The following is a 27,207-nucleotide window of genomic DNA, read 5'->3' on the forward strand; positions in this document are numbered from 1 at the left end:
TTTAAGTTCTGGACATCGAGCGTCATCATGTACCTAGTAGAGTAGTGCGGGGACGACCGACACGACGGTCCAGCGTGGCGATAAGCCGGTAAGCTGCCAGGGCAGGTCGAAAGCGAAGACGGTCTTGCCATGCTTGAGCCACCAAGTCACTTTGACCACATTCGAATCATGTTACTATGCCTGCATGCAAGAAATTTATAACAACCACTGGTTTACAAAAGTTGCTGGTACACTACTCTACAGCGCGTCACAGCAATGGTAGCTGATTCTATGACTGCCCAACCTATTTGACCACGGTGGCTTATTCGCCAGGCGATTGCTTGGACGTCGCCGAGATCAATTGTCGGAATCTTCACGCTCGCTTTTCCCTGCCCCGGGTAGTACATAATTCTTGTGCCCGTGCAGTAACCAGTAGCCTAGTGCGTATGCAAGAACGCCAAATATCACGGCTGAGACATAATTCATATCGCTTGCGGTGACAGGCAGGAAGTAGGGGAGAGAATAAAAGACCAGGATTATTGAGAACCAGACCAGGGTAACAATATTAGCGAAAAGTCCTAGTTTCGGATACCAGAATGGGCCGTGGGCTACACTGCTACGTCCACGCCAGAGAAGGAGGCCAACAGGAAGAGCATATGTCGCATATTGCAGGATAATGCTTCCGGCAACAAAGGAGCTGAAAGCTGTTTGAGAGCCGAGATAAAGACAGCCACAGATAGCAGTCCAAGTGGCTGAAAAGAGATGAGCATAGATAGGTGTTCCAAACGGCGCTGGAGCAATGCGAGAAAGGTAGGAGTAGAATGGAAGACCGTAATCTTTGCTCAAAGCCCACGCGATGCGAGACTGCCAGGTGTGGATCCCAACGAGCGAACTATAGGCCGTGATAAAAACCAATGATTGTAACCCAAGTGCGGCTTGTCTGTTGCTGTCGATCACGCTGTAGAAGATAAGTAGCGTGTTGTTGTTGTTCTCGAGGTCGGTCGCGCACACGAAAAGGGCAATTACGATGAGGAGACCTGTAATAGCACCGATAATAATCGTCCACATAAGAGCTCTGGGTATGTTTTTGCGGGGGTTGGGAATCTCATCAGCAAGATGTGTGATCGCATCCAGGCAGGAGAAGGACCAGTTCAGCCCGTTAATCCCGATTAAGAAGGCAACACCATCGGGCCACCCTGATACGTTCCTGTAATCGAGGAAGAATTCATGAGGTGTGACGGTGGGAGAGCCGGCCGCGAACAAAGCAACAAAGATGATACCCGCTATGACAGCCGTTAAAAGCATGAAGAGCTGCGCGAGAATTGGCAACAAAGCTTCGAAGCAGTTCGCACCAAAGGCGAACGCATTTAAGACTTGGAACATCACAAATATCCGCCATGGTTTTGCCTCGATCTCTGGGTAGGTGAATGATACCATCGAAAACAGCGTGTTGCTTGAGGCTAGAGCACAAGCCGCGCTGATGCATACCGCAGATGCCCACGAAATGATGGCTGTCAGGTAGGACAGAAAACGGCGCGAGTTTTCTGGGGCCAGACGAGATACCCAAACATACTGACCGCCAGAATGTGGCCACATGGAAGCGAATTCACCCAGAGTGATCGCGACACAGAGGACGATGGGTGTGATTGCGAGGAAACCCCAGAAGAACATAGGAGCTCCCCCGAACGGTAGGGTGGCGGTGACAGTCAAGAGGATTCCTGCAGCGGTATTGGTAGTCGAGTAGCCGAGCCCGATGGCGGTAAATATGGTGAATGGTCTCCTGTGTTGCTCTGTTATGTCTGAGACCACGTCGCCTTGGGCCACCGACATAGCCTCCGCGTTGGGAGAGGTTCTCTTAGAAACACCAGCTGCATTGTTGGAGCCGGTTGTATCGCCGTAGTTTGGTGAAGATACCTTGATGTTGGTTGGATGGTACATTTTGGTAGTAAGTATGAATGGTACAAGAAAAGATGATGTCCGAGTGTAATGAACTAAGCTGGAAATTATTTCGCGAAGATATATACGACATCAAGGACGCGTGCAGGGATAAAGACCGCGTCTAGATCATTATCAGCAGCAAGTAAACTCAAAACAGCAAAAAGCCGAGCTAGCTAGAGAGTAGTTTGATCGCGTGGGCGTGGCCAGAATCAATATCACCCGGGTTTGAGATAACGCAGCTTTGCCGATGTTGCTTGATAATGGCGGGTGATCAATCTGGCGCCTTCCTCGAGCCAGAGAATGAAAGGCGGAAATAGTTCACCGTCGCCCTCGATTACTGCTATGATTGAGCCAAAGTCAGTAGCGCCCATGAGATAATAGGCAGCTGCCTTTGATATTTGCGGCTTTTTTTATTGAGCTAGCAAATGCCTAGCGATGAGATTATGATGGGTTGTTCGTCAAGCCAGGCATTTTAGCACTCAACGTCTGATCACTGTCTTCAAGGAGAGGTGGTCTGTTGTAGATCAGTGATCTATGATCTAAGGTGGCAGGCTACAAGAAGAAGCAATGGCCTCTCTATATCTTGCTTGTTACAGGGAGTTCAGCCAGATAACTATTGACAAGCTGAACTGCTTCACGGGCTAAGCCAAAGCTGAAAACATACCCGCCAGCTTCTTGTCCATATGCGTGAACAACCCTTTGAGTACCAACGTCCTTCTTTTCAACACGTACTCCGCCCTTCTTCTGTGTGATGATCGGGAACACTCCGACATGATCGCAGATGAAGTCGTAATCTTCGGGATGAGGTGAAGTAAAAATGTTTGGCTGATTCTCGTGTTGTCGACGCATGATCTGTGCGCAAAGGGATCAGCGGCTTATTGCCAATTGTGCGAATAGGGTACTTACAGTCCTGCGCTGATCCTCGTCGGCAGTGAAATCGACGACTCCTGGGGTCTTGATGCCACCAATGTAAATTGTGCCATCTCCTCGAGCAAACGCAGTGGAGTAATAACCGTTTGTTCCACGGCGAATGTACAACTCATTGTATCCATCCTTCCTGATTCTAAGATTCTGCTGACGTACAGGTTCCAGGCGGTCTTCAAGGACGTCGGTCAACTTGGTAGCACCAAAGCCGCTTGCGTTCACAAGAACGTCGTGGCCCATGCCCTTCAAATCAGCAAGTGAGTTCACATGAAGCCGCTTGAAAACCACACCTCGCTTTTCAAGCCTATCCCGAAGCCACGGCAAGAAGACCATGGGCGTAATAACCACTGTCTTGTACTTCATTCCGAACTTGGCCCCCTTTTGAAGGTTTTTGTCTGGGATCAGTCGGAATTCAGGTACTATGCTTTTGTACCAAATCGCGTCTACCGAGCCGTAATCGCAGATTTCCGTCATTTCAACATGACGCACACTAGATTCTGGATTGCTCAAAGCAATTCTCCATAGGTCCGCAAAACTGCTTTTTTGCATTTGCTGCTCTCGAGGACTAGCGTCGTGCGTGGGTAGCCAGATAGCTCCAGCCCATTGGCTGACATACGCGGGGTCCATGTCGTCTCCTGGAAGATGCTTCCCAACAACGGTAATATCATAGTCCCTCGGGAGTTGGCTGGCGATGGTCAAGCCGGTAATACTAGATTTTGAATGTTAGATTTATGTGCTCCGAGTATATCGCATGGTACTTACCCGGCTCCAAGAATCGTAATCTTAGGCATTTCGTCTAGGGGGTATGTATTGCGTGAAAAGGCCTTTGTGATGGACAGAATATACTTGTGCTTGGTTTGTGTTTCAACGGGAAACACTGGAAATGGCGAATTCTTGTCAATGATAACTTGGGAGACTGATTGCAGATTGCGCACGTGACGCAGCTCTACTAGTGGTATGCAAAGCTGTCAACTGGAATCAACTCAATCCGCACTCTCGGCTTCACGCGCTTACGCAACAGGCCGAGGATGGAGCATGTATAGGCAAGTGCTAGGCCTGTATAGGTAATCCATCATCTCAATCTGAGCCTTCTGGGCTCTGCTTTGTTGATTGTTGACAGCTATGGAGGTACGTCTTTGTGAGTAAGACTCGCGATTCATCCAATTCGGGAAATCGCTACTACATTGATACGACGTTACCAGTAGAATTCGCGATCTTTCCAATTAGAGAAAGCGCCATTGTAATGCAGATAAGACTCGCCATTTTTGCAACTGGAGAAAGCGTATTATAGCTAATGGTCGGGTAATACTCGCGATCTATCCACTTTAGGAAAGCGCCCTCGTATCCGTTCGGCGCCGATGACTATGTATCGCGTGCACGTACCGCAATAGAGTCCCTGTCTGCACTCTAAGTTTGAAGCCGAACATACCGATGTCCTACGTGTGGCTATTGTTGTGATAAGCCTTCCGTTTCGCTTGAACACTCTAACCCTCGGGTATGGGCCAGTAATGGAATCGTTTCAACGTCCCTTCGAAATCAGACAAGCCAGTCGAACACCAGCCAATTAAATAGCATTCACCTAATTATCGATCCTCATTATCTTGGCCCAGATGATTGGAAAGAAAGGAAGATTCGCGTTGACATTGCGCGTGCTTAGCTGCGCTTCCCCGGCACCTTGCGACATCGCAACGTCAAACGCTAACAAGCAAGCGATAGGATAACAGAAACCCTCTCAGCTATTTAACAGGCATGCGACTACAGTGTCACATGTCGGGCCCAAGCTTCTTCCAAAGAACCGCACATCTGAAGTAAGCAAACAATGCCTCCTTTCAAGTCGTTCGACAAGTCCTTTGCTCGGATAACGGGTCCAGATCCTGAACTCCAACTACTGCTCCAAAAAGATTATCCGTTCGCCTTTGAAGCCGGCATATACTTCCCCACCTCACGCGAACTATTTGTGACCAGCAGCCCATTCGACGATGCCCATGGCAAGACTGTACATATCTCAAAAATCACGCTCGGTAGCAAAAATGACGGAGCACACATAAACCAGCAGGTGCTACCAAATGGAAGAATTGCTATGGCAAACGGGGGAACCAAATGGGGGAAGGAAATGATCTTCTGCGCACAAGGCTCGTTGGCTTTACCGAGCGGTCTGTTTGCGGTATCTGAGTCGCCACCTCACGATCAACGACTGATTGTCTCGGATTTCTACGGAAGACCTTTCAATTCGGTCAACGACGTTGTCGTACACAGTGACGGTAGTATATGGTTTACAGACCCAGCATACGGCTTTGGAGAAGGTCACAGACCGCGACCACGTCTACCTAATCAAATATACAGATACGATCCCAAAAATGGGGCCATTCGTGTAGTAGCAGATGGTATTGCGCACCCAAATGGCCTCTGCTTCTCTCCCGATGAAACCATCATGTACATCACCGATACAGACTTCGTATGGGGAGATGGGACAGAAGACGAATCCCGGGCATCAACTATGTTAGTAGGATACGTAGTTCTGGCGACACTTCCAGAGAGTCAGAGCTAATCATGGCAGATATGCTTTTGACATAAGCCTTTACTCTGGACAACCTTTCCTTACGAACCGTCGAGTTTTTGCTATGGCTGATACTGGATACCCTGATGGTATTAAGTGCGATTCAAATGGGAACGTGTACAGTGGCTGTGGTGATGGAGTTCACGTTTGGTCACCTGGTGGTGTATTGTTAGGAAAGATCTTAGTGGATGGTGGTGTGGCCAACTTATGCTTTGGAGGGATCGGTGAACTCTTCATCTTGAACGGGACCAAACTTTGGCGAGCAAGATTAGCAGACTCGACTCAAGGTGCACTTCTCTAATCTTTTAATCCTGCATCGATATTGTATGCATGCTATTTGCTGGCACGGAGCAGTCATTGTAGATCTTGATAATGGCTAAAAGTTTGGGCCTAGTACACGAGACTAGCCATCAGTTTCAAGTTCGAAACTCGTTGCTCTTTTCCAACAGTGTTATTCAAACCGGTCGGCCCAGCAGCGAAGTAATAAATTTGCTGATCAGACTCACGGTAAGCTGGCCATTCTGGTGATGTCTCTGAAACGGGGGAGGATGAGTCAGTATCGATAACCAGTAACGCTTGAAATTGAGTGAATCGAGTACTTACGTTGGTCGTATTTTGGTACACCTGAGTTGATAAAACCAACCCACATCGCAGACATGTCACGTGCTAGATCCAATGATGGCTGCCCTAAGCCCTCGAGTGGGTTTGGGCCTTCCCAAGGAGGATGCGTTCCTTCCCAACCTGATCCGTTCACATTGTTGAACATGTAGGCGAGATCGAAACCGTGGGACGCGCCAACCCATTGCGGAACCGTGGAAAATGGTACCTCGGCGTTGTAGACGAAGACTTCGCTTTTGTTGTGTACGTTCCACTGTTCAGCTGTAAAATGCACGCCCGCTTTCCAAATGGCATCAGTCATGATGGTGCTCAGTCGCCTGTATTGGTATCCCACGGTCGCGTTTAGGTGCGTGTTCGAAAGTCCCTGGTGTCCCAAGTCGTTGTCGTTGCTACTGTAAGCCGACATAAGGGTTGTTGCTGAAGTGAAGTTCAGACCCATATAGATACCAGACAACGTATCGTGAAGTTCGCTATCACTATTGATTCCGGTGTCCACAAATAACGACGCCTCATCGGTGCAGGAACCGATGAGATATCTGATAGCTGGAAAGTTGCCTTCCTTCAGTTGCTGCGCAGATGAGCCGGTCATGAAGTCGCCATCAGGCACAGGGCCATACAGGGAACCCGCAGAAGGGATCGTCAAGGAAATTTTGATAGCGTCATCGAGAGCCTTCGTGTCAACCCGGCGTAGACATGCCAGCTGATCCTCTGCATCTGGACATAGGGTTTCTGTTATGTTCAGTGTAGCACGTCCAAGTTTTTCTGCTCCTTGTCAGCCGCAGATTCACATACAGACACACATAGCGTGGTCGGATCAGTATTCTCTAATTACCTTGGGTCCTCTCCCAAGGGCCTTGGCCTGCCGCTGGTCCGGACTGCGATATGACTTGTTGGAACAGACCATCATCGCGACCATTGAAGGCGAGGATATGTTTGTTGACAGATACAGCTCCACTACGACAGGACATTAGTCTTCAAAAACTACTAGATGGCGGGTGCTCCTTACGCGCTCTCTCCCATAATGGTTACTCGTGAGGGATCTCCTCCAAAGGCAGCAATGTTCTCTTGAACCCAGTGCAATGCCATCCTAGCATTTGTCAGTCAAGGACGATCTGCGGTACATGTTTCAAACTACCTTTGATCCCTCATTCCAACATTGGTCAAACCCTGCTCAACGATTTGATCTGACCACATAAAGCCCCAGGCCGCCAAGCGATAGTTTATGCTCACAGCAAGGATAGGCTCGCCAATTTCTTGAGAACGCTGTACAAGGAATGAAGTGTTGTAGTACGGAGTCGAACTGCTGCCTTCAGTGAAGCCGCCTCTATTAAAATGCTTAGCAAGTCGAGAGAGACCGTATGGTAGGGCATAACTGACCCATGGATCCAGACCAATACAGGCATTGTTTCATTCACCCGTGCTGGGCGGATGACAGCTAGATTGAGACAGTCTTCATCATTCTGGCTCGCCATAGATGACTCGGGGCCATATCCGATGCAAGAGAACCCGTACTGGGTAGCGTTACGGCTACTCGACCAGGACGTGTTCAAGCTCTGGGGCCTGGCCAACCTCAAGTCACCAACAGGTGCCTGGGCGTAGGGCATGCCGAGAAAGAAATCTTGGTCATATTCAGCGTTGTAGACACCGTAGTACGAGCCATTGGCAAGGACTGCGACAGGAGCTCCAGGTTGCGGGGTTGGCGAGCTTGTGACCAGGCTCGAAAGGGATAGCAACGCCAGGACCTTAGTGAGAGTGATCATTGCAAGATAATTGACCGTGCCTGTGAAACTATAATGTGAATATATCACAAATGTTGCAGCGGTGTAACTAATCTATGTACTTCTACCGTTCCTTATATTTTCTCTTTTTCCGGAGACTTTGTTATCGTACATATGCTGCTTTGGCATCCTCGGGAAACTTCCAAAACAAGAAAGTTAAGGGTGTATGTTAACTCTGAAAGCAGTATCGTGGCTTCTAGGTTATAGTTTAGTTACAAGGCCAAAGCTGATAAGACATTGTGCTGATGCTCATCTGGGCACAAATCGCTAAGTTCACTAGTATCTAAGCTACGACAGTGTTTGTACTCCTAGATACGGAGAAAGCTCCAACGGCACCGGCTTAAAGGGTGTGCCGGGCCGACTAGTGCAGCAGGTGGATCGCGATAGGTCTATCCTTTCTCGGCTTGAATTTAGTGCGGGGACGGTGCTGATCTGAGAAAACGGCCAATATGCAAGGACGATGCACTTACAAGAGTAGAGCAGAACGAGAATGAGCAGGGGTTGGCGGCTGTCTGAGAGGGAAATAGCAATTTGTGGAGTCGGCTGTTTCCTTGGGCATGTCGGGACACTGAATGTTGGAAGATCACAATGCGCTTGACGGCGTGCGATAGGTCCACAAAAGCTCCGTTAGGGACATTGGCTTACCCACCTAGCGAAGCCAGAGATTTGGACTATTATGCCGATTGTTGCCAAAAACAGATCGTTTGCGAAGGCGTCTTGTTCTAGACTGGATTCAGTCTAGGTGTCGGGCGCTATGCAGAGATCAACTACAACATACTATAGTCAATCATGGCCGTACCACAACCTTGCTTTACGATTGAACCGGCAAAGACTCTCTGCGGAAACCGCTCTTGCTTTGACGGACCACGCTCGGATAACCCTGCATATCTATCTTTTGCTACCAAAGTGTGTCCCGTTAGATTAGCCACCCATCGGATCTGTGCTGGATTAGGAAAGTTCAGAAGCCCATTGTAACCGCATAAGGTCCGAAGAGGCGTCAGCCTGCGAGGTGCTACAAGGTTGATAACATGAGATATGATGTAACGAGGCCATCACAAGGATAGCCTAGGAGTCGCTGTGATAGTGCAGGTCACAGAACGGTCCGACAGCGCCAGCCTGTCAACCTACTAGCGTGAAAACTCTCCAGTAGATATGTCAGAAGGCAGAGGTCAGCTAGAGTGGCATGAATTATATATTGTGCTTGCTCGCTGATACAAATCGCTTTTGCACACGATTACATCCCACCCAGATTCCTGTTTTGCTCAACAACATGACTTCCAAGAAAGTGCTTCTAGCACTCTCGGCTTTATGTCTGGCATGCTCAAGTTCGCCCCTGGACCAAATGCATCGAGCCTTGGACAATGTTTTCAAAGATCATGCAAACACGACTATAATTCAAGTCAGACATTTCGACGCTGGCGAGTACACGCTGCCAATAGACCCAGGTTCTGGTCAGCAGCAGATTATCCCTATCGCCTCGAATGGAGTCACCGTTGTAAAGCTGTTCGTCCGCACGACAGGCCCTGCTCCAGCAGAGCCTGATCCTTTCTCAGGCACAGACGTAGGGATTCAGATCTGGTTCCCGGATGCCGATATCTGGACCGGCCGAATCATGAACTTTGTCGATGATGCCTTCCAAGGAAGTCCATTCGTCACGCTCAAAGATATGGCTGGCCTGTCCATGTACCCTACTATCCAGTATTCGGAATGGGCAGCTGATATGGGCTTTGTGGCTGCTGTTTCCAATGGAGGCCACTTCTCGCACTATCCTTTTCCATCATGGTTTCTCCCATCGGTCAACATCTCATACCTTCTCACTGCCGACGATCAGTATAATGACGAAGGCTGGAAGAACTTCGCCTTCCAAGGTACCCACATTATGGCGGAAGTCTCCAAGCAAATTTCGAAAGAATACTACGGGAGACTGCACAACTCATCATACTTGGCGGGTTGTTCGACTGGCGGTCGCCAGGTCTACCAAATGGCTCAGCAACTACCTGAGGATTACGATGGCTACCTTGTCAGTGCCCCTTCATTCAACGGCAGCTACTTCTATGGCAGTATAGCCTACGATAACATTGTAGTGAACAATGATTTGGTCCCAATCAACGAGACTATTTCAGAAATCTCACTGGAGATTGTGTCACAGAAAGCAGTAGCTCACCATGACACATTGATCACTGGTCAACACGATGGATACATAACTGAGTGGCAACACAACGATTACGATCCAACAAAAGATCCTTCCGTTCTCCGCGTTGAAGACGGTGGAAATTGCAAGGAGAATTGGGCTATTTCACTTACTCAGGCGAAAGCGTTGAACAAGATTTGGTATGGTACTACTGTGGACGGTTCAGTCCCCGATGTTGCAGAGGACAACGGAATGAGCTTAGTCCGGCCCGCGCATCAGCTGTACTGGGGAAAGGCCCGTGGTTCACGGCTTCAGTACGTCAACACTCTATGTCAAGTGCCTGGCTTCTTGTGGCCTGTCTGCTTCTTGAACCGGACTCTTGGTGATCCGGGTTATTTTGAGGGTGGAACAAATGCTTGGAAAGATTTTTCATACAAGGAGTGGGCAAACTACATGACAAAGGCAGCCAGGGAACAGATTGATAAGAAGCACCTCTACAACATGGATATCCTGGACCCCGATCTGCGAAAGCTCCAAAGTCTCGGCAAAAAGGTTATGGTCTACCACGGTACAGCAGATTACACCTCACCTGTGGGACACGTTGCTCTCTATTACGAGCAGTCTGCTCAATACACTGGAGGCATGAACGAGACGGCAGATTTCCATAGGGTTTTCCTTGTACCCGGCATGACACACTGCCAATTAGCTTCTAATACAGCGGGGCAAACCACCATACCTGTCCCATCGCCTCAAGAGCTCATTGGGAAGCTGGTAGCCTGGGTGGAAGATGGGGAGGCGCCAGATAATCTTATGGCTCAGACAGATGATGGTAAAAAGAGTCGCCCGATTTGCCCTTACCCAAAGTTACCCAAGTACAACAACGTTGGGGATGTTAACAATGCTACAAGCTTTTCTTGCTAGATTTTACCTATCTCTATAAATGTCTAGATTAAATTTACTTAGAAGATGAAGGTAGTTCCTATAGTATGTTAAAAAACGTAAGTTATAGATAAGTTTATCTTAGAACTATGATAAACAATATGTTAGAGATTGTAAATCTACTATTTAGCGTTGAACTCCCAATTTTTGCTCTAGCAGAATAGTAGTAGTGTTGCAGTCATACTCTATACTGCTTCTAGCCTTGTGCTCCTTACCTTTTAGCATCTATATACTAAGACTAATGCTATATAGCCTACTTAACATCTTATCTTTGAGCTCTTCTCGAGCCCAGCACATCTGGATGGCACTTTCCGCAAGCTTCTGTACCTCCCAGTTCGTAAAGCTACAGTACTTCCTAACGACAAGTAAGTTTTCCCTCACCCAGGTATCTTCCATGAACGCTGGATCATCACTTGCAATGCTCAGCATAACCCCAGCGTCGAAGAGTACTCGAATACGCTGGAATACCTCGTCAAACGGTTGATGCCGGATATATGACCAAGGACAGATCGTCATCCCCAACCCTCTCTCTTTGATGAGAGTAACAAGATCTGCATCGCTAGCGGCATTGAGTCCGTGGTCGATTCGATCAGCGCCCCTGCCTGCAATGCTTGATGCCACCTGACGGATATGCTCGAGCGGGTAGGATTTCCCCACATCACAGTGCGCAGTAAGACGAAAGCCGTCTTTCCTTGCCCGAGTGAAGACTTCGTCGAACAAGGATGGTGGTCGGTCGACTTCGTTGGAGTCAAGGCCAATTCCTACAATCATGTCGCGGTAAGTCAGAGCTGCTTCGTAGTGTTCCATTGCAGACTCTGGGGATTCATCTCGGAGGAAACACATGATCCAGGTAGATTGTACCTGGTACTACTGTGAGCAGATTTACTTTGTGGAAGGGGATGGCTTACATCAAATTCCTTCTCAGCTTTTCGTTGCGCTTCTCGGAACCCTGCCATCATCGTCTTCCACTTCGTCCCAACCCGTGTGTGTCCCTGTGGATCAAAGAAGATCTCTGCGTATTTCACGTTCATTGACACAGCGTGTTCGTAGTAATCCATTGCAAGATCGAAGTAGTCTTGTTGCGTTTTGAGAACCTCAAAGCCACCGTAGTAGGCCTCGAAAAAGGAGAGAGTCTCCTCACTGTTGTCCATACGGGAACCAGTACGCGGCTTCAAGGTATCGTGAGAGTCTCGCAATTCCTCGAGTGAGCAGAAAGCTCGGCCGGTCCGAGGGTTGATGATCGCCTGCTTGTTTCGCTGCGAGAACTTCCATTTTAGATCGGCACTTATGATGCCTTCGATATGAACATGAAGCTCGACCTTGGGAATTGCGTCAATATATGGATCCTTGACAATGAAAAGAGAACGTCGTAGCTCTCCACGTCCTGCCACAGAAAGCGCGTCTTCGACATCCGTCATTCTTTTGGTGGCAAGTTCAAAGGCACTGTTGGCGGTGCCGACCAGAGGTGCAATGAATAACGAATTCAGAAGTGAGCTCTCAATCGTAAATGTATGAATGTGTTGCCGGTTACAATTACTATATGTGTACTTTCGATGACTCAGACTTGGACCCTTACTTACGGCTGATCATTGTACCGATCAACCGAGCCAGATGCTGACAAGGACGCCTAAAGTTAGGTAATGAGCAGTTGTGGACGGATTCGGTTAGGTAGCAGTGCAGTTGTAAACTTTTCATAATAGAAGCAACATTCTATGGTTCCTAAGAATAAGAATCTGGAACCTATCACTGTTCCTGGATTCCGTCTGATCGACGAGATGTCTGCCTATTTGAGTCAGCTACACTAGTATCTAGACTACTCGAGCTCTTTCTCTTAATTCATTGTGTGCTGCGATATTCAGAATGATCTTGCGCATACACTGGACAGTACTGCGCGTCGTGTCTCGTGTAATTTCATCAACAACAGCACCTTCTGCAATCTCGAGTAGCCTCTTCTGCCAGAACTCAGAGCGTGTCGATGGCTGTAATCATATCATCTCACCATAGTGTCCTTCTTGTCCCCATGCTTCAGCTCATTAAGGCCACTGTAGAGCCTATCGCCGTTATGCTCAACGCATTTGCTCGTAGCGGGCATATTGAACTGCGGCTTGAGCTGGGACTCAACGTTGGTATTGTCAGCTACATCTTGAGCGTCCTTTGCTAAGGAATGTCAACCTTGCAAGGAGGAGAAAGTTTTCAGGGCAGATGACATTCTCGCCTGTCGATGCAAGGTCTGTAAGCCCTCTGTGGCTCTGAAACCAGAATTCCGATCATAAGCTGGACTATCCTGTCCCGCACACATAGCACTCTGTGTGCACAAAGAAAAGCCCTAGTGGAAGATCAGCGAAACCCCCTCCTCATTCCAAGTTCAAGTCATCCATTTATTTGTTGATCTTTTCTCTCTGCCTCACTCTCCCTCACTCTCCCTCACCTATCATCTCCGATAATTCATCTTCGTTAATCTGGCACGGTCTCCTCGCACTCTGGAGGAATTTCGATTGCCCATTGTGTTATCATGCATGTGTATCCCGTGTTATTGCACCCTATCTCTCGTCACCTATGCCATCCCCCAATCCGATTGTCTAAGCAGGCACGATCGTTTCCTGAGCACAGTTCCACACAGAGCACAGATAGAAGGGAATACTAGAACGATGACACGACGAGAAAGATGAAGAGCTAATCTGATGTTCGCTGAGCTCTCCGTCGATGACAGAGGCCTTATACTCGTTCATGCACCAGTAGAGCGAACGCTGGGTAGCATCCGCCGAGATAGTGTAGTTAATAACGGACACATTGAGTATGGTAACGTATACGATGCTTGCATTGGAGACCCGCTCGAGATGATCTAGCTTGGCACTGGTAGTTATCGTGTTGGACCTGAGGTAAACATCATTCTGATATTTCTACTGACCAGTCATATTTCGTGTGTAACCAGACTGGCTGAGCTGTAGGCAGTTCTCTAGAAAAGGTGTACTGCGTCATCTGTATGTCATGGTGGAGGATTCCATGATGTTTTAGTGAAGCACGATTGTTCCACCTTTTGAGCTTGGTGCTGGCAGACAGAACACACGGCAAGCGATTTGAACTAGTATAATCGCAATCAGTCGTTGGACAGCTCGGTACTATGTCTAAAGATGTCTGGCTTAGTAGCATTGAACCGTAGTGAATATCTGTACAGAGAGACCCCATCATATCAGCAGGTACTACGTTGACGCCTGTAGAAGAATACCATTCTGGTGTCGACGGCAGTTGTGAGTAGGCCCGAGATCGAGAAATAGTCGCAGGTCCTTTCGTAGAAAGAGAACGAGTGTCGACGACAATAGTCTGTTGTAAGGTGGGGCCGATTCCAATAGCCAAAACGGTGAGTACCCAATGCCTCAAAGCAGGCCAGATGCTTGTGCCTGTTAATGACTGCTTGACATATCTTGAAGACGAACGTACTTAGCCCTCAAGGTCTAGAGAAGCTGTGGTACGCCCCATGGACCTCGGCTGGCGGCATCATACGCCCTCAAAATATGTAGAGGGTCTGTGACCTTTGCATGGTTAAAGCAAATCGATTGACTCATGCACGCTGCCGCTGGAACCAAGTGAAATCTTTTCGTTACAGTTGAAATAAAAGTAACTGCTGAGTTCAATGTGATACCGTACGGCCACGATGGCTGCGATCTTTCATCGAAGGCTTTCAAGAGTCCAACAGTGCCACAGAATCCGACCAGGCTGACTACGTTAGTAGTGCGCCTGAGTCTCACCCCCAAAAACGAAGAAAAGTATCGCACGACTTTGCGAAGTCAAAACTCGTGAACATTGGAGCGTAGTCGAGTTCGAGGCCTCGCCATTGGCTTGTATTTCCAAAGGCTACAACACGAGCCTGCTAAGGCGCGTGTCACGGCCCGTGTCCCAAGGGAGAGGAATCAAATGATGCGGCCGGCTTAGCTAGGGTAATGCACGCATCTACAGTTGATGTGCAAGTTGCCCAGGCTTAAGTCTGGCCTCTAGTATTGGTAGTTGCCAAGGCGGATTTGACGTGCATGCAATCAAATAACATGTACGTGCAGATTGATAGCGTTTGCAGGTGGCGACTCTAGGTACAAGATGGATGGTTGGCCAAGAATCACTATCTGCTATTAACGACGGATAAAGAGATATGTACGTAACAAGTGCGACCTTTAGCCGCCCACGCTAGAGCAGATGGTTGTCAAGTACTGCGCTCCCTGATTTCTCACACGCCCGTTCACTCCACTCCCTCAAGCTGATACCATACACCGAGCGCATCATGTCTGCCCCTCAACCATCTAGCAAGAGTACGCCTGGGTCGTCCTCCAGAGTGGAGCGTAGGAAAGCTGACACCTCCAGGTACTACAAATAGGTCAAGCGATTCAGCCTCTGAGCGCTCATCAACACCTTTACTTGAAGGGTCGAAAGAGACCATGGGCGGGAAGGCGAGGCTCTTGTGGAAGAAGCTTAAAGAAGAGAACGAACAAAGAAAAACAACAAATATTCGTCACGTGACTTCTGAAGAAGCGACAGCGATTACAGGTCATGGACCGGGTGATCCAAAGCCCAATGCTCAGGTCGGAAAGGGTGACAAAAGGCTTGCGGCAGCGTTGACTCTCTTCTAGACTCTGAACAATCATTTAGGTCGCCAACACACCTCAATTGAATCGGCTGATGCACCTTATCCACGAGTATTAGTCCTGACAAAGAACCTCACTATGAGCCTCGAGAGAAGCATGTTGAACAGAGCGGGAATGCTCCTCTACTAACGATAGCGCTGTCGCGAAGTGCGTCTTGCAGCCACTCATACGACACTAAGTGAAGTAATTAGCTGGCTATCGCTGATCTGCTCTGCGTGTAGATGTCCCAACACGAGTTCAGGCGAAAATCGAAGTCGGGATCCCGTGTGGCGCCAATCCAATTTCAAATCTTACTGTGTATGACAATCGGATCCACCCTATACGAAGTGGTCATAGCACCGGTAAGCCGCTCGCAAGATGATGCACCCCTGTGGCACAGTTGGGAGCTTTGGTGCTCGTGTAAGCCTCTCTAGGCCATCACCTGGCTATGCCATGGCCAGGTAAGAAGTCTGCGACAGTACTGTCACCTTCTGTATTCAGACGAGTTTCCAAGAGTCAAGGAAAGGAACACAAATCCTGTGACGAAACAGACTATACACATCTTTTCTTGATTTCGGGAGTGTAAGGAGCGCAAGCTGGATGGCGTAGAATCTCATTTCGATCATGTACCATGATCGACCTTCCGAAGAGGTAAGATCTCTACACATATCACACTTTCTGGATACTGCATAAAGGTGATTGGAATAGATTGACGAGAATCTCGTGAAGCAGGACCCCATAAGGGGATTCATGGCTTAGATTTACAGTCCTCGCTTAAGGTGCATATCTTCAAAAACTCATGCAAGTGTCTATTCACATCATCCGGAACTTCGGTCTGCATAAAATGCATTGCTGGAACAGTTTTAACAGTAAGGAAAGGAAGAAATGGCGTAGTAGATCCGAACTGGAGGCTTGGGATAGCAATTGGATCGTTGTCACCAACAACAATAAGTGCGGGTTTGGTGACGACGGCACTGACTGAGGTTTTGAGTACTTCGATATGTTAGCTGCAGGTTTCATGCCAAGAGTGTTTTCGACAAAGCGTCGAAGGAAGGGCGACAGTCTCACCACAACAACGATATATCCTCCACCGGGGTATGTTGAAGTGGTGAGGAGAAATGCGACTTACCTTCTTCATCGACAGTATTGTATCCCCGCATCATAGCACGGTACCATTTGTTCGCACCATCCATACCTCCCTGCGCTTGCACAATCGTTCGCCACTGTGCACGCGTGACATCAGTAAGGTACTCGGTCTCCAAAGGAATACGACCGTCGTCGAGTAGCCAGCGCTCCAACGCGCCCACGACGGTGATGTGGTGTACCCATGTACTGTCAGCGCCGTATGCAATGTCGTAAAGGGCATCAAGCTAGAGAGAAAGGGCTGTCAGCTTTATCTTCTCATGGACACGTATAGCGGGACGAATCGTCCTGCGACTCTTCCAAGGTTGCCAGGGTCAGGATCAGATGTGTTGCGCCGAAGTGCTAACTTACATGTTGGTCCATAGTTATAGCTGCGTCTTCACGCTCATTGAAGTACCAGAACCCTAGAAGAGGGTACCCGTACGCACGAACTGTAGCCTCGTTGGTTGCGTCTACAAACGCGCGGTTCATGTCCACCCCAGGGGCCACATAGCCGAGTGTCAAGTAAGCGAGAGCGCTGATACGATCAGGGTAATAGTGCTGAAGACGAGAGAGCAAAGCACAGCCACTGCAGTAGGTGGTCAGTCGTATCTCGCCGAGAACAAAATATATGACATTTGCACTGAACTCACATGTCGTGTCCCACGCCCACCACTTTATCGATTGCTTCGAATTCAAGTAGATCATTCATTTCCTCAGCCGTGCGTTTGAACGTGAACGACTCCAGATCTTCGGGGTTGTCGGTTCCACCCGTGCCTAACATGTCGGGAGCAACAACACCATAGCCTTGGCGCGTGAAATATTCAATCTGATGGACCCACGAATAAGAGGTTTCAGGCCAGCCATGTAGAAATAAGAGTGTCGGCATTGAGGCGTTGAATGCAGCTTTGAAGACATAGCGATATGTATGCCCAGAAGGGAGTCGTATGCTTCTGACGAGGTTTGCGTAGCTTGTGTATTTGACATCCGTCTGTGGAGCAAAAAGGTCTCGGTCAGCCTTCAAACAGAGCAAATGCGAGTAGTTTAACGTTACAATGTCAGGGCTCAGGTTGATTTCGCAACGTGATAACTTGTTGGTGGTTTGAGTCTATTCGTTGTCAGGAAAGTGTGGGTTTGTGCGGTGTTGAGATGGATCTACCATTGCGACAGTCAGATAATTCGGATGACGAATTTAGTTGAAAGAGTCAATAGAGAAACCAAGAACGTTCGGAAAAACCCTGGTGTAATAGCCAGAAACCTCACTGACACTTCTGCGACTTGGGGTGAGTTAAACTTTATCTCCCTTGAAGTTAGGCTTCACCATGGTACTTAAGGCGTATTACTACGGAACTCAATTTTGCTCCACTATCATATGACTTCACGGTCCAAACTCAACACCAGAAGATCTAATCGTCCCGACTCTATGCTCGCCAAGGTACGTTGGATCCAGTAGCTACCTTGGTAAGCAAGATAGCTTTCCAAGCATTAATGAAAGTAATCACTTGATGTTCGCAACAAAACTAGTGTGAATGTAACATCTTACTGGCCCAATGAGCGTCGTTTGTCAGGCCCCTCGAGCAGTTTCGCTTTTCTTGATTAATGATCGCCACACTAACGACACAGCACGGACACAGCAACACCATGTTGTGGTGCTAGCTGATCAATGGACTTCAATACCACGGATTCTAGAGACCATGGCGCTGGACAGCAGAAGATTGCGACTAATCGTCGGCAACTAATCATGTGCTGACTAATGTATCAACACCTTGAGTGAAGCCCAACGCAGAGAGCACTTAGCAGAGCTTCAGAAGTATTTGTATTCACAGGGTTGTCACTTGTACGATTTAACAGCATACTACATGCTACTTCCTCTCTAAAAATACACTTCTCCACCTCGTTACATCTAAACCAAAAATGTCCAAAGATTTGGTCCTTGTAAGTATCACACTCCCTTCGCGCATGGCCCATCTCCGTTGGCATGGGTAGAGACTCCTAAGTTTGGAGTTCCGGGACTCTCAAAACTCCATCGACCTTGCACATGTTTCTAGTCCACCGCAAGACTGATCCTCACAACCTAATTTTCTACTCCCAGATCACCGGCGTTTCTGGCCATGTCGGTTTCCGCGTACTCATTGAAGCCCTCTCTCGCAACTACCGTGTACGCGCCGTCGTTCGCAAGGCCGAACAGGGCGATCGCATCCGCGAAGTCAAATCCGTCAAACCTTTCCTTGCGGATTTGGAGATTATTGTTATCCCAGACTTGCTTAAGGAAGGCGCGTTCGACTGTGCGCTTGAAGGAGTCGTTGGTATCGTTCATGTAGCTTCCCCCTTGGCAATCGCTGTAAGTCTGATGAGTTGATTTCCGTTTGCTCAAGCTTATCAAGTGACGTTTAGACCACTGAGTTCAAGCGTGATATTATCGACCCGGCGATCGATTCCACCACTGGTATCCTGAAGTCTGCAGCAAAAACGCCGTCAGTGAGGAGGGTGGTCTTCACGTCCTCCATTGCTCCTCTATTGTCAGTGGAGTACATTATGTCGGATGACCTTAGTAAAGTCTTTACCGGTAATTTCTTCCCCTCATTTCTATATACAAGGCAAAAATGCTAACATTACATAGCACAAGACACCTACCCTCCGCCCGACCTCGAGACAGCCCAGTTCGCCTTTCCGCTTCAAGCCTACGCGGCGGCCAAGAGCCACGCGCTCGCAATCTCAGAGCAGTTTGTGGCAGATAACAAGCCGCAGTTTGAAGTAGTTAACATCATGCCTAGCATGATCATTGGCAGAAATGAGCTTAACACTACTAAAGAGGAGGTTGTCGCAGGTACAAATGCCGTTGTGCTTGGGCCTCTGTTGGGTCATCAGGCAGAAATGCCACTGATTGGAGTATCAGTACATGTGAACGATGTCGCGCGGGCCCATATTGATGCCTTAAGCCCTAAGGTGCCTGGAAACAAAAGGTTGTTGTTGTCATCTGGTGGACTGAAAGGGACGAACTGGGAAGATGCGAAGGAAATTACCCAGCGGCTTTATAGTAAGCAGGTATCTGAGGGTCTTTTCCCACTCAACGGAAACACCCCGACGAGGCCGATTCAGCTCGATGCGTCTGAGACCGATGAAGTGCTTGGGTGGAAGCTCCAAAGCTTTGAAGAGCAGGTCAAGAGTGTCATTGACCACTACGTTGAGCTAGCATCTGTATCAGCTGTTATATTTTCGTAGAAGCATTTTGTAAAGTAAAGTAGCGGTGTCATGTATGTGCAAAGTGGGTACACAATTTGATTGATAAGAATTATGACACTATTGAGATGGGCAATTATAACTCAATAATAGAGGCTCCCATATGCTAGGATGGCGGTGAAGCCCAACGTGCCAGGACTTCCATAGCTGATGGTTCATATCTCAGAAGTATACCACAAGGCCGCAAGTGGTGTGCTATCCTCACCCCTAGGTTGTTTTGCTGAGCTGCCAATGCAGATCTACGGTAAGTGCTAAGATCGACTTGACTTCCAAATCAAACGATCTACCTTGAGTATATGCATTGCCTAGATATCCCAACACATGGAACTCCTGTAGATCTGCCTTGATATCTACAGCGAGTAGGTTTGGATGTAATATGACAAGTCAAACCTTGTGTTTTCTCCAACATCTGTACATCGTGGATCGAGGATTTTGCAGTCTTGCTCACAGTCGTGCAGCAATGGACACTAGAATCGTAATTGTAAAGCTAAGAAGTTCAACCCCAGATGAACCCTACTATAAAACTCGTTGTGGGAAGCAGGGAAATTTTCCATGCTGACGGCTCGAATGCCGAGTGCGCCAACAACGCAGCGATGCCAGAAATTGCTCGGAAATCGAGAAAAGAAGGTACTTAAGAAATGCTGTACGTGAATTTACAACCTAAATCGCGCAAATATATAATGGGGGGCCTTAATCAACCATGTATCGATCGTGACTTGCATTTGAGGCGTGTCACACATGACGTCAGCCAGGTCCGGGCTAAAGCAACACTTTACCATACGTCACAACTTGGCAGAATTTCTCTCCATATGACTTGGTAATGGTTGAAAGTGACCTAGACACGAGTTATGCCAGCATCAGCGAACGATACCCGCAAGTAGGCTAACAGGCGGTCGGAACACGAGCGTTGAGCAAGGCATCTGTGGTTCGCATGTTTACGGATCAAAGGCACCTCAGGTTCGACTTTCAACTCCACTCTCACGAAATGGCCAAACTCGTGGAACTCTCTGACGAGATTGTTCTTGTCATTATCTCCTACCTCATAACTGATGAGGAATCAAAAGTTGGAGCACTACTTAGTCTATGCCGTACCTCACGACGGCTCGTCAACCTCGCACAACCGGCCCTCTACGCATGTGTCCGTATCAAAGAGCCGGAAGGAGACCCCTTGAAACCATTAAAGAGCTTCCTCTGGACTGTGTTGACGCGTCCCTTGTTGGCTAGACAGACGCGAGCCTTGGCTTTGACAAACGATCGAGCCATCTGCTACGACTGGCCGAGACTGGAACACGATGAGGTCTTTATCGATATATGTGTGTTGATTAGGGGTCGGCCCTTCGAGATTGATCCTGACTTCTGTTATCATCCGCTCGCTGTACACACTTTGGCTCAACTTCCGAATCTTCGCCACTTCGAGTTCACGGCGGAAATCGAGCATCCGCGCGCATTGCTTCAACGCATGCATACCTTGCGGTGTGAAGACGCCTTATTCTTATCAAAGTTGGAAACGTTTCATCTGTAAGTTGTCGTGGCACATGAGAATGACCGCACCTTCGGGTAGCTGAAATATTCTCGACAGATACAAACTATATGAGGATGGTCCAGTAGACATTGACGATTTCGTACCGCTCGTGCGATATCCATCATTCAAAACTTTCTCAACGCAAAGCGATGTCCCTAACAAGCTTGGTGGTCTCAGCGCAACGAACCGTTTGACACATGCATCTGCTGACCTACGCTGGTGCAACAGACCATTGATATCAATACAGCAACTCATCAACACACTTCAAAATCTCTCATCGTTCATACTGCTCATACCTGATGCTGCGCGATACAAATGGCAATGGGATGTGGGCTATCAACCACTTGTCACCCCACGGGATCTTGTCAAGGCACTGCTCCGATCGCACAAGGATACTCTGATAAGTCTTCACCTGGATTTTCATTACCACTACGATCTGCGCGATCCTGAACTCTTGCAGGAGGTTGTAGATTCTGGTATGGGTCTTGCAGATTGTGACTATGTGTACCCTTCGTTCGGCGAATTTTCGAGGCTATCGCACATAACAATCGAGTTCGAGAAACTTGTTAATTTTCATAATCTTCCAGCCTCGCTGCAGTCATTGGACCTTTACCTGTACTCGATATTGGACTTTACCGTGGATCATCTTCAGGATTTAGTCGCCCTGAGAGACAGATATTGTCCAATGCTTGATTTGGTACTCTTGAGCTTCTGGGAAGAAATTGCAGTGAGCATAATGACAGTAAGGGATTATGCAGGGAGACTGGGATTGTCCTTGAATGTTTCAAAAGACAAGGAGCTTGTGTCTTTCTTAGGGTTGGAATTTTGTCTAAGAGTTTGTAGTCCTAAATACGTGGAGGCCCTGAACTAGAGAGAAGGAAAGTTATGAATGTATAAGCTGATGATTAGATTTTATATATCTAAGTAGTAAATGATTTGTATCACAGGGAGAGTTACATCTAAGGAGCGACCAGGAAATTAGGCTTGACTGTGTCGAATTACGTCCGCACTGATGCCTACCTTTCAAGAAACACGCGGTTCTTTGCGTTTACTGCCGACAAGGCGTGAGGTACAGCCTGCTCTGTCGGCGAAGCATCTACATCGCAGGTTTCATTTGCTGCTAGTGATCAATCTGACAATAAGCCCTGGTCATGTTTGTAAGGCATGCAATAGAGAGGGCAGAGCGCCTTTAGAAGGACAATATAGGCTTTGCAGCACTGTGCCTGTTCAAACAGCAGGCACGACCCATACATATAGGGCCAGGTGCAGCACTAATAGTTTACGCAAAAGAGCTACAGGATTCCAGCCTAGCAGTGCAGACCGCTCAAGGATATACGAACCAATACAACAAACGGCACGACATCCGAGGTCGCTAGTCTGTTAGCTCGGTATAGCCGCAATATTCATGATCGTCTGTGCAGTCTTGAAGCCACTTCTTTGCTTGCTCCAACACGGGCAGAGCGTCAGTCTTGTGACACGTGAGCGCGGTCGATACGAGCGGACGATAGTAGCCCGGAAACACCCAGACTCTCGCAACAACCCCATCCCGCGGTCGTAATAATATCTCAGTTGAAGTCAGCTCTATCTCGTAAGATAACACTTCGTCGATGTTTACGGCAAGAAGAGTGGGGCACGGAGCAGAGATGACAGCCAGCCTCGGCTAACATTCTCAGTTCACGTAGCTGCTCGAAGTGTTTCGCGAAGACATGCTTCTCTTCGCTCATGCCTTGATCTTCCTCTGGCCAACGAGCATTGACGTTGAGTACGAAATCCTCGACCAAAGCTTGGCAAAGATCACACATGTGGTATAGGCCGACTGCGGCCATCTGATCCTGCGATAAGAACACTGGCTCGGCGTCCGGTGGCACAACACCATAACATTTCATCGCCCACATATCCATGCCTTCGAGCACGCGCAGGGCATCTTCCGGCACAGGTATCGGTTTGTATTGCTCGTCGTAAGGATGCCATGGACTCGGGGCGTGCGCCTTCTCAACTCGACCGGCGATATCCCTATCTCTACTGCGCATGATGCAGCCAGCGTTTTTCGCGGCGAAGCCTTGCGGATCATCTTTAGTGGTTGGAAGAAGCATCGCCGAGTAGGGGTGAAGACGACGGTAATAGCGTTTCCCGTCGTCAGACATCTTGGACAGTAGCTGCAGATTTATGTTTGGGAAGTACAATGTTGGAGGACGACTTGTTGAAGGCTCGTCTGAGGCTGAGACACATGCAAGAGCGGTGCTTGCTTCCAAATCCAGCCAGCACAGCCTCGTTCTGCCAACTACGCGGTCATGATCGTCGACTGCAGCTATCACTGTAGACTCGGATCTCGCAGCTTCAATACTGTTTTGTAGCCATGCCTTTCATGAGCAGCACTGGACTAGAAACATTCTTGTTAGCCACGTTCGAAAGTATTGCAAGATCACTGCTGCTCTTGCTCATCAAGATCTTGCTTTGACTTGCTTTGACCGCTTGCTTTTAATAGAATCTAGGCCTATATTCCGCCCCTCTTCGCATCTCTTTCGTGCAACAATTCCTTGATGTGGTCACTCAACCAGTACTCATCCAAATCGCTCAGACTGGTATCCTTTGCCCCCTTGATCACCTTCTTGCACTCGCTGCTCTTGCACAGACAATCGAACGGCTGTGCCATACTCCACTCCGTGCTCGGGTAGAAGAATGTCAACTCGTCGCCCTCCTTGAGCCCACGCTCAAGGTCGGGGTTGACACGAACTTCCCACCGCGCCATGTCGAATATCAGTGTGGGCGCGCACGAGTGGTTGATGTACACGAGGTCGCTGTTCAGCTCGATGTGCAGATTCTTGCCTGCCTGAACAGACGAGTATGCCACCTTTGCCGGTGTGGGCGTTGTTATACGTGCGAAGATGGCGCCGGCGGGGAGGTTGACGAGCGAGTATGAGGCGCTTGCGTAGTTACCGGGGCGCTTTTCGACGCGCATCAATCGTGTAAGGTCCGGGTTTACCCAGGCCGGGATCTCATCTTGGGATTTGATGGGGGCGTTCGACGAAGGCGCGATGACGGATGGGAGAGATGATCTGAGCGAGGTCTGCTTCCCGTTGGTGGGGGCGGGAACGGGCATCGCGTTCGAAACAGCGGCGGGAGACATGGTCAGAAGGACTGTAGTTTTGGAGAGAACCCAGGTGAGTTGAACAAAGAGCAATGGAGTCGATGCTTGCGAAAGTGTTTCTGGCTGGTTTTAGTACTGTATCCCGTCCTCACAGCTCCGGTCCGGCCACGTCTCGTCATCTCAGAGACGCGAGGCCCACTCCAAGCCGCATATTGAGCCTGATTGTGGGGTTGGTGGGATGTTCCATGTTGCCGATGATCGCGGTTTGTCGACTGACACGGTACATCCGAGGTACCTAGGTCTTTGGTCGGCTATGGGAATCCAACTGAAGTAACGAGTCCTCTCGAGTATCCTCACGTCGGATTGCACATGCAAGATAGACAGGTGATGAGCGTGTGAGAGGCACGGCAGAGGCTTGAACGACAGAGCTGTCACGACACAATGATGTGCAACCATGCAATGACGGAGCTGCGTCCGGTGTCGTGGGGTACTGTGGCCTCGGCACTTAGGTACGAGACACTATATCGAATCGGGTTAGCCCAGGACAAAACTATGACATGTGACAATTGGAGCAGAAGTCGTTGGATTGCATTCGGTAATTGCTGGAACCGTGGAACAAAAACGCAGAAGAAGTGTCTCGCTGGCAAAATTCATCTTATTTGATGTCCTATACTCATCTACGATTCAGAGACTGACCGGTTGTAGATACAGCAACTTAAGGTTCTCAAAAGTAGGTACCAAGGTACGCATGTGCACTCACATATATTGCGGATGATACTACCTAACATCAGGGTGCCGAACTTCGTGCGGAGGTAACAGGATGACACAAGATCCATGGTTTCCATTTTCAGCTGAGAGGTATCCTGTCAAGGTTGCTTCTGTTGCAGAGATGCTACATTCTCCTTCTCAATGCTGTGAGTACACAAAAGGACTAGCAAGTTCACGCCGTTATGCATGTTGCGGCCTGCCTTTAAAGGCGAGCGTGACTTACTTCTCCGTCTCCACCACCCTTCCGTCACCAGTAGAACCCACGCTTTCCAGCCCCATTTTGCTTGTATCATACCCATTTGATCTCAGAAACTCTCTGAACTTTACGTCTTCTTCGTCAATGGTGTCTTGTCCAATCGGAGGAAGTAATAGCACCAAGCCCGCAGCAAGGAATGCTAGCGCACTCGCAACGAAGAATGGGTTGCGTCCCTTCGCAATCTCGTCGTCGCCAGCGGCGTCACGTATCGCTTGTAGAGCATACGACCCAGCGAAGGCACCGATTTTACCCATAGCAGCTGCAATGCCGTAGTATTGACCCCTGATACCAGTAGCACACGTCTTCGATGCGATCAGTCCGATGTTGTCGCCAGGCCCAAACTCTCCGAACGCCAGAAAGACGCCGTAGACGACGACGAAGCCGGCCACATTTTGTGGCTTGCTCAACCACGGATAGCATCCTGCCATGATGAATCCAATAACACCCTGGAGAGCAACGCCGATGAAAAGCGTTTTCCTTGGCCCCATAGATGGAAGATCAGCGACAAAGGCGCCGGCCAGGGCGCCAGGCGTGTAGAAGAAGTTGAGCAGAATGTTCCATGCTAGACTCTTCCACAGTGGGTAATCATCACCCAGTAGATTGGCAAGGATTGAGCTTCCGTAGATACCGAAAGAGTAGGCGCTGAAATCGTAGATGAACCAGATGATGCTGACAATGGAAAGACGGAACCAGTAGAATCTGGCAACTAGCAGCCACGGTGTCTTTGTCTTTGCCATGGACTCGCGCTTGAAGGCCTCTGGCTCTTGCAGTTTGAGACGCAGATAGAGTAAGGACAGAGGCGGGATGATGCCTATGCCGAGACACACACGCCAGGCGACGCGGAGGTGGTTCTCGCCGGTGATGACGACGACGATTGTGGCAACGATGGCCGCGACTAGGAAAGCAAGATCAATCTGAACGTTCGTGAACAGAATGAACCATTTGTTGCGGCTCCCAGACTTGAGCTCGCCCGTTGATTCTGCGCAGCCTACGGATCCGGCTGGGTATTCGCCGCCAATCCCTTACATATTCGTCAGCTAACCAAAAACTTCACAGGACGGAACGCGCAGATGAAGAGTCCTTACCGATGCCCAAGAAAAATCGATACGCAACAAGAGCAGCCAGAAGACCCGATGGACTACCGCCTGCGCCATATGATCCTGTTCCAAGTGCAGCGAAGAGAATTATGATGATCGTGGATACGAACAGCGACCACTTTCGTGAGTAATGATCAGACGTGTAGCCGAAGAACAACATGCCCAGCACGGTGCCCGCAAAAGTAATGCTGGCTACGTTTGCCTGAGCAGAGGATGACTCGTACTCGTTGGGATAGATTCTGGCCAGCATCGTATTGACTGGACCGATGATCTGCAGAACTTGTCAGTGACGTCTCATATTGTACGTGCTGTCGCGGTGGAAGCATTGCTCGATTATCAAGTACTGCGTTCGTTTGGATGCGCAGCGTGTCGCTTTTTGGGTTGTCGTACGTTGTTAAGATAACCATCACTGAACAATCCGGCACCACATGCAATTACTGGCCACAGGCGGTCCCATCTGCCTTTCTCGACATTGGCAACGCTGGCGTACCGCTCGTTATCGTCGTTACTCGAGTCCCGTAGCTTGGGAGACGCTTCCTTTGCTGAAGCCATCGCGTGTTCGCGCGAGCCAGGACCTAAAAAGGTGGTTTGACGAGCACAATATCTGGCGCTGCGTAAGGCGATGTGTGCGCTTGATAGA

The 27,207-nt window shown here is 48.9% G+C and overlaps 11 protein-coding genes across 11 annotated transcripts; 4 read left to right on the top strand and 7 right to left on the bottom strand.

Moving 5' to 3' along the window:
* Positions 1 to 160: 160 nt before the first annotated feature.
* Positions 161 to 1,917, bottom strand: C7974DRAFT_424106 (amino acid/polyamine transporter I; the record flags this gene model as incomplete). The annotated part of the gene is made up of 1 exon (XM_046144410.1): positions 161 to 1,917. One exon carries the CDS (start codon positions 1,915 to 1,917, stop codon positions 337 to 339), a length of 1,581 nt encoding a protein of 526 aa, XP_045996756.1. The 3' UTR covers positions 161 to 336.
* A 441-nt stretch (positions 1,918 to 2,358) lies between these two features.
* C7974DRAFT_424107 (uncharacterized protein) lies at positions 2,359 to 3,703 on the bottom strand (the record flags this gene model as incomplete). Its single annotated transcript, XM_046144411.1, has 4 exons — positions 3,604 to 3,703; positions 2,824 to 3,550; positions 2,582 to 2,769; positions 2,359 to 2,431 (listed from the first exon to the last, which is right to left on the bottom strand). Exons 1-4 carry the CDS (start codon positions 3,630 to 3,632, stop codon positions 2,359 to 2,361), a joined length of 1,017 nt encoding a protein of 338 aa, XP_045996757.1. The 5' UTR covers positions 3,633 to 3,703.
* Positions 3,704 to 4,276: 573 nt separating this feature from the next.
* On the top strand, positions 4,277 to 5,931 carry C7974DRAFT_178552 (gluconolactonase). The gene is made up of 2 exons (XM_046136316.1): positions 4,277 to 5,340; positions 5,399 to 5,931. The coding sequence occupies exons 1-2, from the start codon at positions 4,661 to 4,663 to the stop codon at positions 5,697 to 5,699; spliced, it is 981 nt and encodes a 326-aa protein (XP_045996758.1). The 5' UTR covers positions 4,277 to 4,660; the 3' UTR covers positions 5,700 to 5,931.
* C7974DRAFT_453495 (Alpha/Beta hydrolase protein) lies at positions 5,589 to 7,840 on the bottom strand. Its single transcript, XM_046145872.1, has 6 exons — positions 7,394 to 7,840; positions 7,152 to 7,340; positions 7,023 to 7,103; positions 6,849 to 6,970; positions 6,002 to 6,778; positions 5,589 to 5,931 (listed from the first exon to the last, which is right to left on the bottom strand). Exons 1-6 carry the CDS (start codon positions 7,774 to 7,776, stop codon positions 5,789 to 5,791), a joined length of 1,695 nt encoding a protein of 564 aa, XP_045996759.1. The 5' UTR covers positions 7,777 to 7,840; the 3' UTR covers positions 5,589 to 5,788.
* Positions 7,841 to 8,982: 1,142 nt separating this feature from the next.
* C7974DRAFT_471885 (Tannase/feruloyl esterase) lies at positions 8,983 to 10,846 on the top strand (the record flags this gene model as incomplete). Its single annotated transcript, XM_046146524.1, has 1 exon — positions 8,983 to 10,846. The coding sequence occupies exon 1, from the start codon at positions 9,065 to 9,067 to the stop codon at positions 10,844 to 10,846; it is 1,782 nt and encodes a 593-aa protein (XP_045996760.1). The 5' UTR covers positions 8,983 to 9,064.
* A 38-nt stretch (positions 10,847 to 10,884) lies between these two features.
* Positions 10,885 to 12,282, bottom strand: C7974DRAFT_424110 (uncharacterized protein; the record flags this gene model as incomplete). Its single annotated transcript, XM_046144412.1, has 3 exons — positions 10,885 to 10,904; positions 11,122 to 11,725; positions 11,773 to 12,282. The coding sequence occupies 3 exons, from the start codon at positions 12,280 to 12,282 to the stop codon at positions 10,885 to 10,887; spliced, it is 1,134 nt and encodes a 377-aa protein (XP_045996761.1).
* Positions 12,283 to 16,222: 3,940 nt separating this feature from the next.
* C7974DRAFT_375888 (Alpha/Beta hydrolase protein) lies at positions 16,223 to 17,485 on the bottom strand (the record flags this gene model as incomplete). The annotated part of the gene is made up of 4 exons (XM_046140242.1): positions 16,223 to 16,467; positions 16,604 to 16,844; positions 16,969 to 17,185; positions 17,250 to 17,485. 4 exons carry the CDS (start codon positions 17,483 to 17,485, stop codon positions 16,223 to 16,225), a joined length of 939 nt encoding a protein of 312 aa, XP_045996762.1.
* A 969-nt stretch (positions 17,486 to 18,454) lies between these two features.
* Positions 18,455 to 19,844, top strand: C7974DRAFT_471887 (uncharacterized protein). The gene is made up of 4 exons (XM_046146525.1): positions 18,455 to 18,531; positions 18,689 to 18,937; positions 18,991 to 19,162; positions 19,217 to 19,844. Exons 1-4 carry the CDS (start codon positions 18,511 to 18,513, stop codon positions 19,816 to 19,818), a joined length of 1,044 nt encoding a protein of 347 aa, XP_045996763.1. The 5' UTR covers positions 18,455 to 18,510; the 3' UTR covers positions 19,819 to 19,844.
* Positions 19,845 to 20,631: 787 nt separating this feature from the next.
* C7974DRAFT_393591 (uncharacterized protein) lies at positions 20,632 to 22,293 on the top strand. The gene is made up of 2 exons (XM_046141793.1): positions 20,632 to 21,354; positions 21,416 to 22,293. Exons 1-2 carry the CDS (start codon positions 20,768 to 20,770, stop codon positions 22,227 to 22,229), a joined length of 1,401 nt encoding a protein of 466 aa, XP_045996764.1. The 5' UTR covers positions 20,632 to 20,767; the 3' UTR covers positions 22,230 to 22,293.
* Positions 22,294 to 23,677: 1,384 nt separating this feature from the next.
* C7974DRAFT_178584 (uncharacterized protein) lies at positions 23,678 to 24,681 on the bottom strand. Its single transcript, XM_046136317.1, has one exon. The coding sequence runs from the start codon at positions 24,483 to 24,485 to the stop codon at positions 23,853 to 23,855; it is 633 nt and encodes a 210-aa protein (XP_045996765.1). The 5' UTR covers positions 24,486 to 24,681; the 3' UTR covers positions 23,678 to 23,852.
* Positions 24,682 to 25,433: 752 nt separating this feature from the next.
* Positions 25,434 to 27,119, bottom strand: C7974DRAFT_312047 (major facilitator superfamily domain-containing protein; the record flags this gene model as incomplete). Its single annotated transcript, XM_046138337.1, has 3 exons — positions 25,434 to 26,491; positions 26,556 to 26,838; positions 26,958 to 27,119. 3 exons carry the CDS (start codon positions 27,117 to 27,119, stop codon positions 25,434 to 25,436), a joined length of 1,503 nt encoding a protein of 500 aa, XP_045996766.1.
* Between the last annotated feature and the right edge of the window lie 88 nt (positions 27,120 to 27,207).

The sequence above is a fragment of the Boeremia exigua genome (assembly GCF_020726555.1).
Source record: "Boeremia exigua strain MPI-SDFR-AT-0100 chromosome Unknown C7974scaffold_6, whole genome shotgun sequence".
NCBI classification, from domain to species: domain Eukaryota; kingdom Fungi; phylum Ascomycota; class Dothideomycetes; order Pleosporales; family Didymellaceae; genus Boeremia; species Boeremia exigua.

Bases quoted from the DNA above. Each gene is read 5' to 3' on its own strand.
- C7974DRAFT_453495 (XM_046145872.1), bottom strand. From the start codon at position 7,776: ATGATCACTCTCACTAAGGTCCTGGCGTTGCTATCCCTTTCGAGCCTG. The intron at 7,104-7,151 runs GTAGTTTGAAAC...GACAAATGCTAG, and splicing joins GTTGGAATGAGGGATCAAAG to GATGGCATTGCACTGGGTTC. The intron at 6,971-7,022 runs GTAAGGAGCACC...GTCCTGTCGTAG, and splicing joins ACCATTATGGGAGAGAGCGC to TGGAGCTGTATCTGTCAACA.
- C7974DRAFT_178552 (XM_046136316.1), top strand. From the start codon at position 4,661: ATGCCTCCTTTCAAGTCGTTCGACAAGTCCTTTGCTCGGATAACGGGT. The intron at 5,341-5,398 runs GTTAGTAGGATA...TAATCATGGCAG, and splicing joins GAATCCCGGGCATCAACTAT to ATATGCTTTTGACATAAGCC.
- C7974DRAFT_471887 (XM_046146525.1), top strand. From the start codon at position 18,511: ATGTCCAAAGATTTGGTCCTT. The intron at 18,532-18,688 runs GTAAGTATCACA...TTCTACTCCCAG, and splicing joins TGTCCAAAGATTTGGTCCTT to ATCACCGGCGTTTCTGGCCA. The intron at 18,938-18,990 runs GTAAGTCTGATG...AGTGACGTTTAG, and splicing joins CTTCCCCCTTGGCAATCGCT to ACCACTGAGTTCAAGCGTGA.
- C7974DRAFT_393591 (XM_046141793.1), top strand. From the start codon at position 20,768: ATGTTTACGGATCAAAGGCACCTCAGGTTCGACTTTCAACTCCACTCT. The intron at 21,355-21,415 runs GTAAGTTGTCGT...TATTCTCGACAG, and splicing joins AAGTTGGAAACGTTTCATCT to ATACAAACTATATGAGGATG.
- C7974DRAFT_178584 (XM_046136317.1), bottom strand. From the start codon at position 24,485: ATGTCTCCCGCCGCTGTTTCGAACGCGATGCCCGTTCCCGCCCCCACC.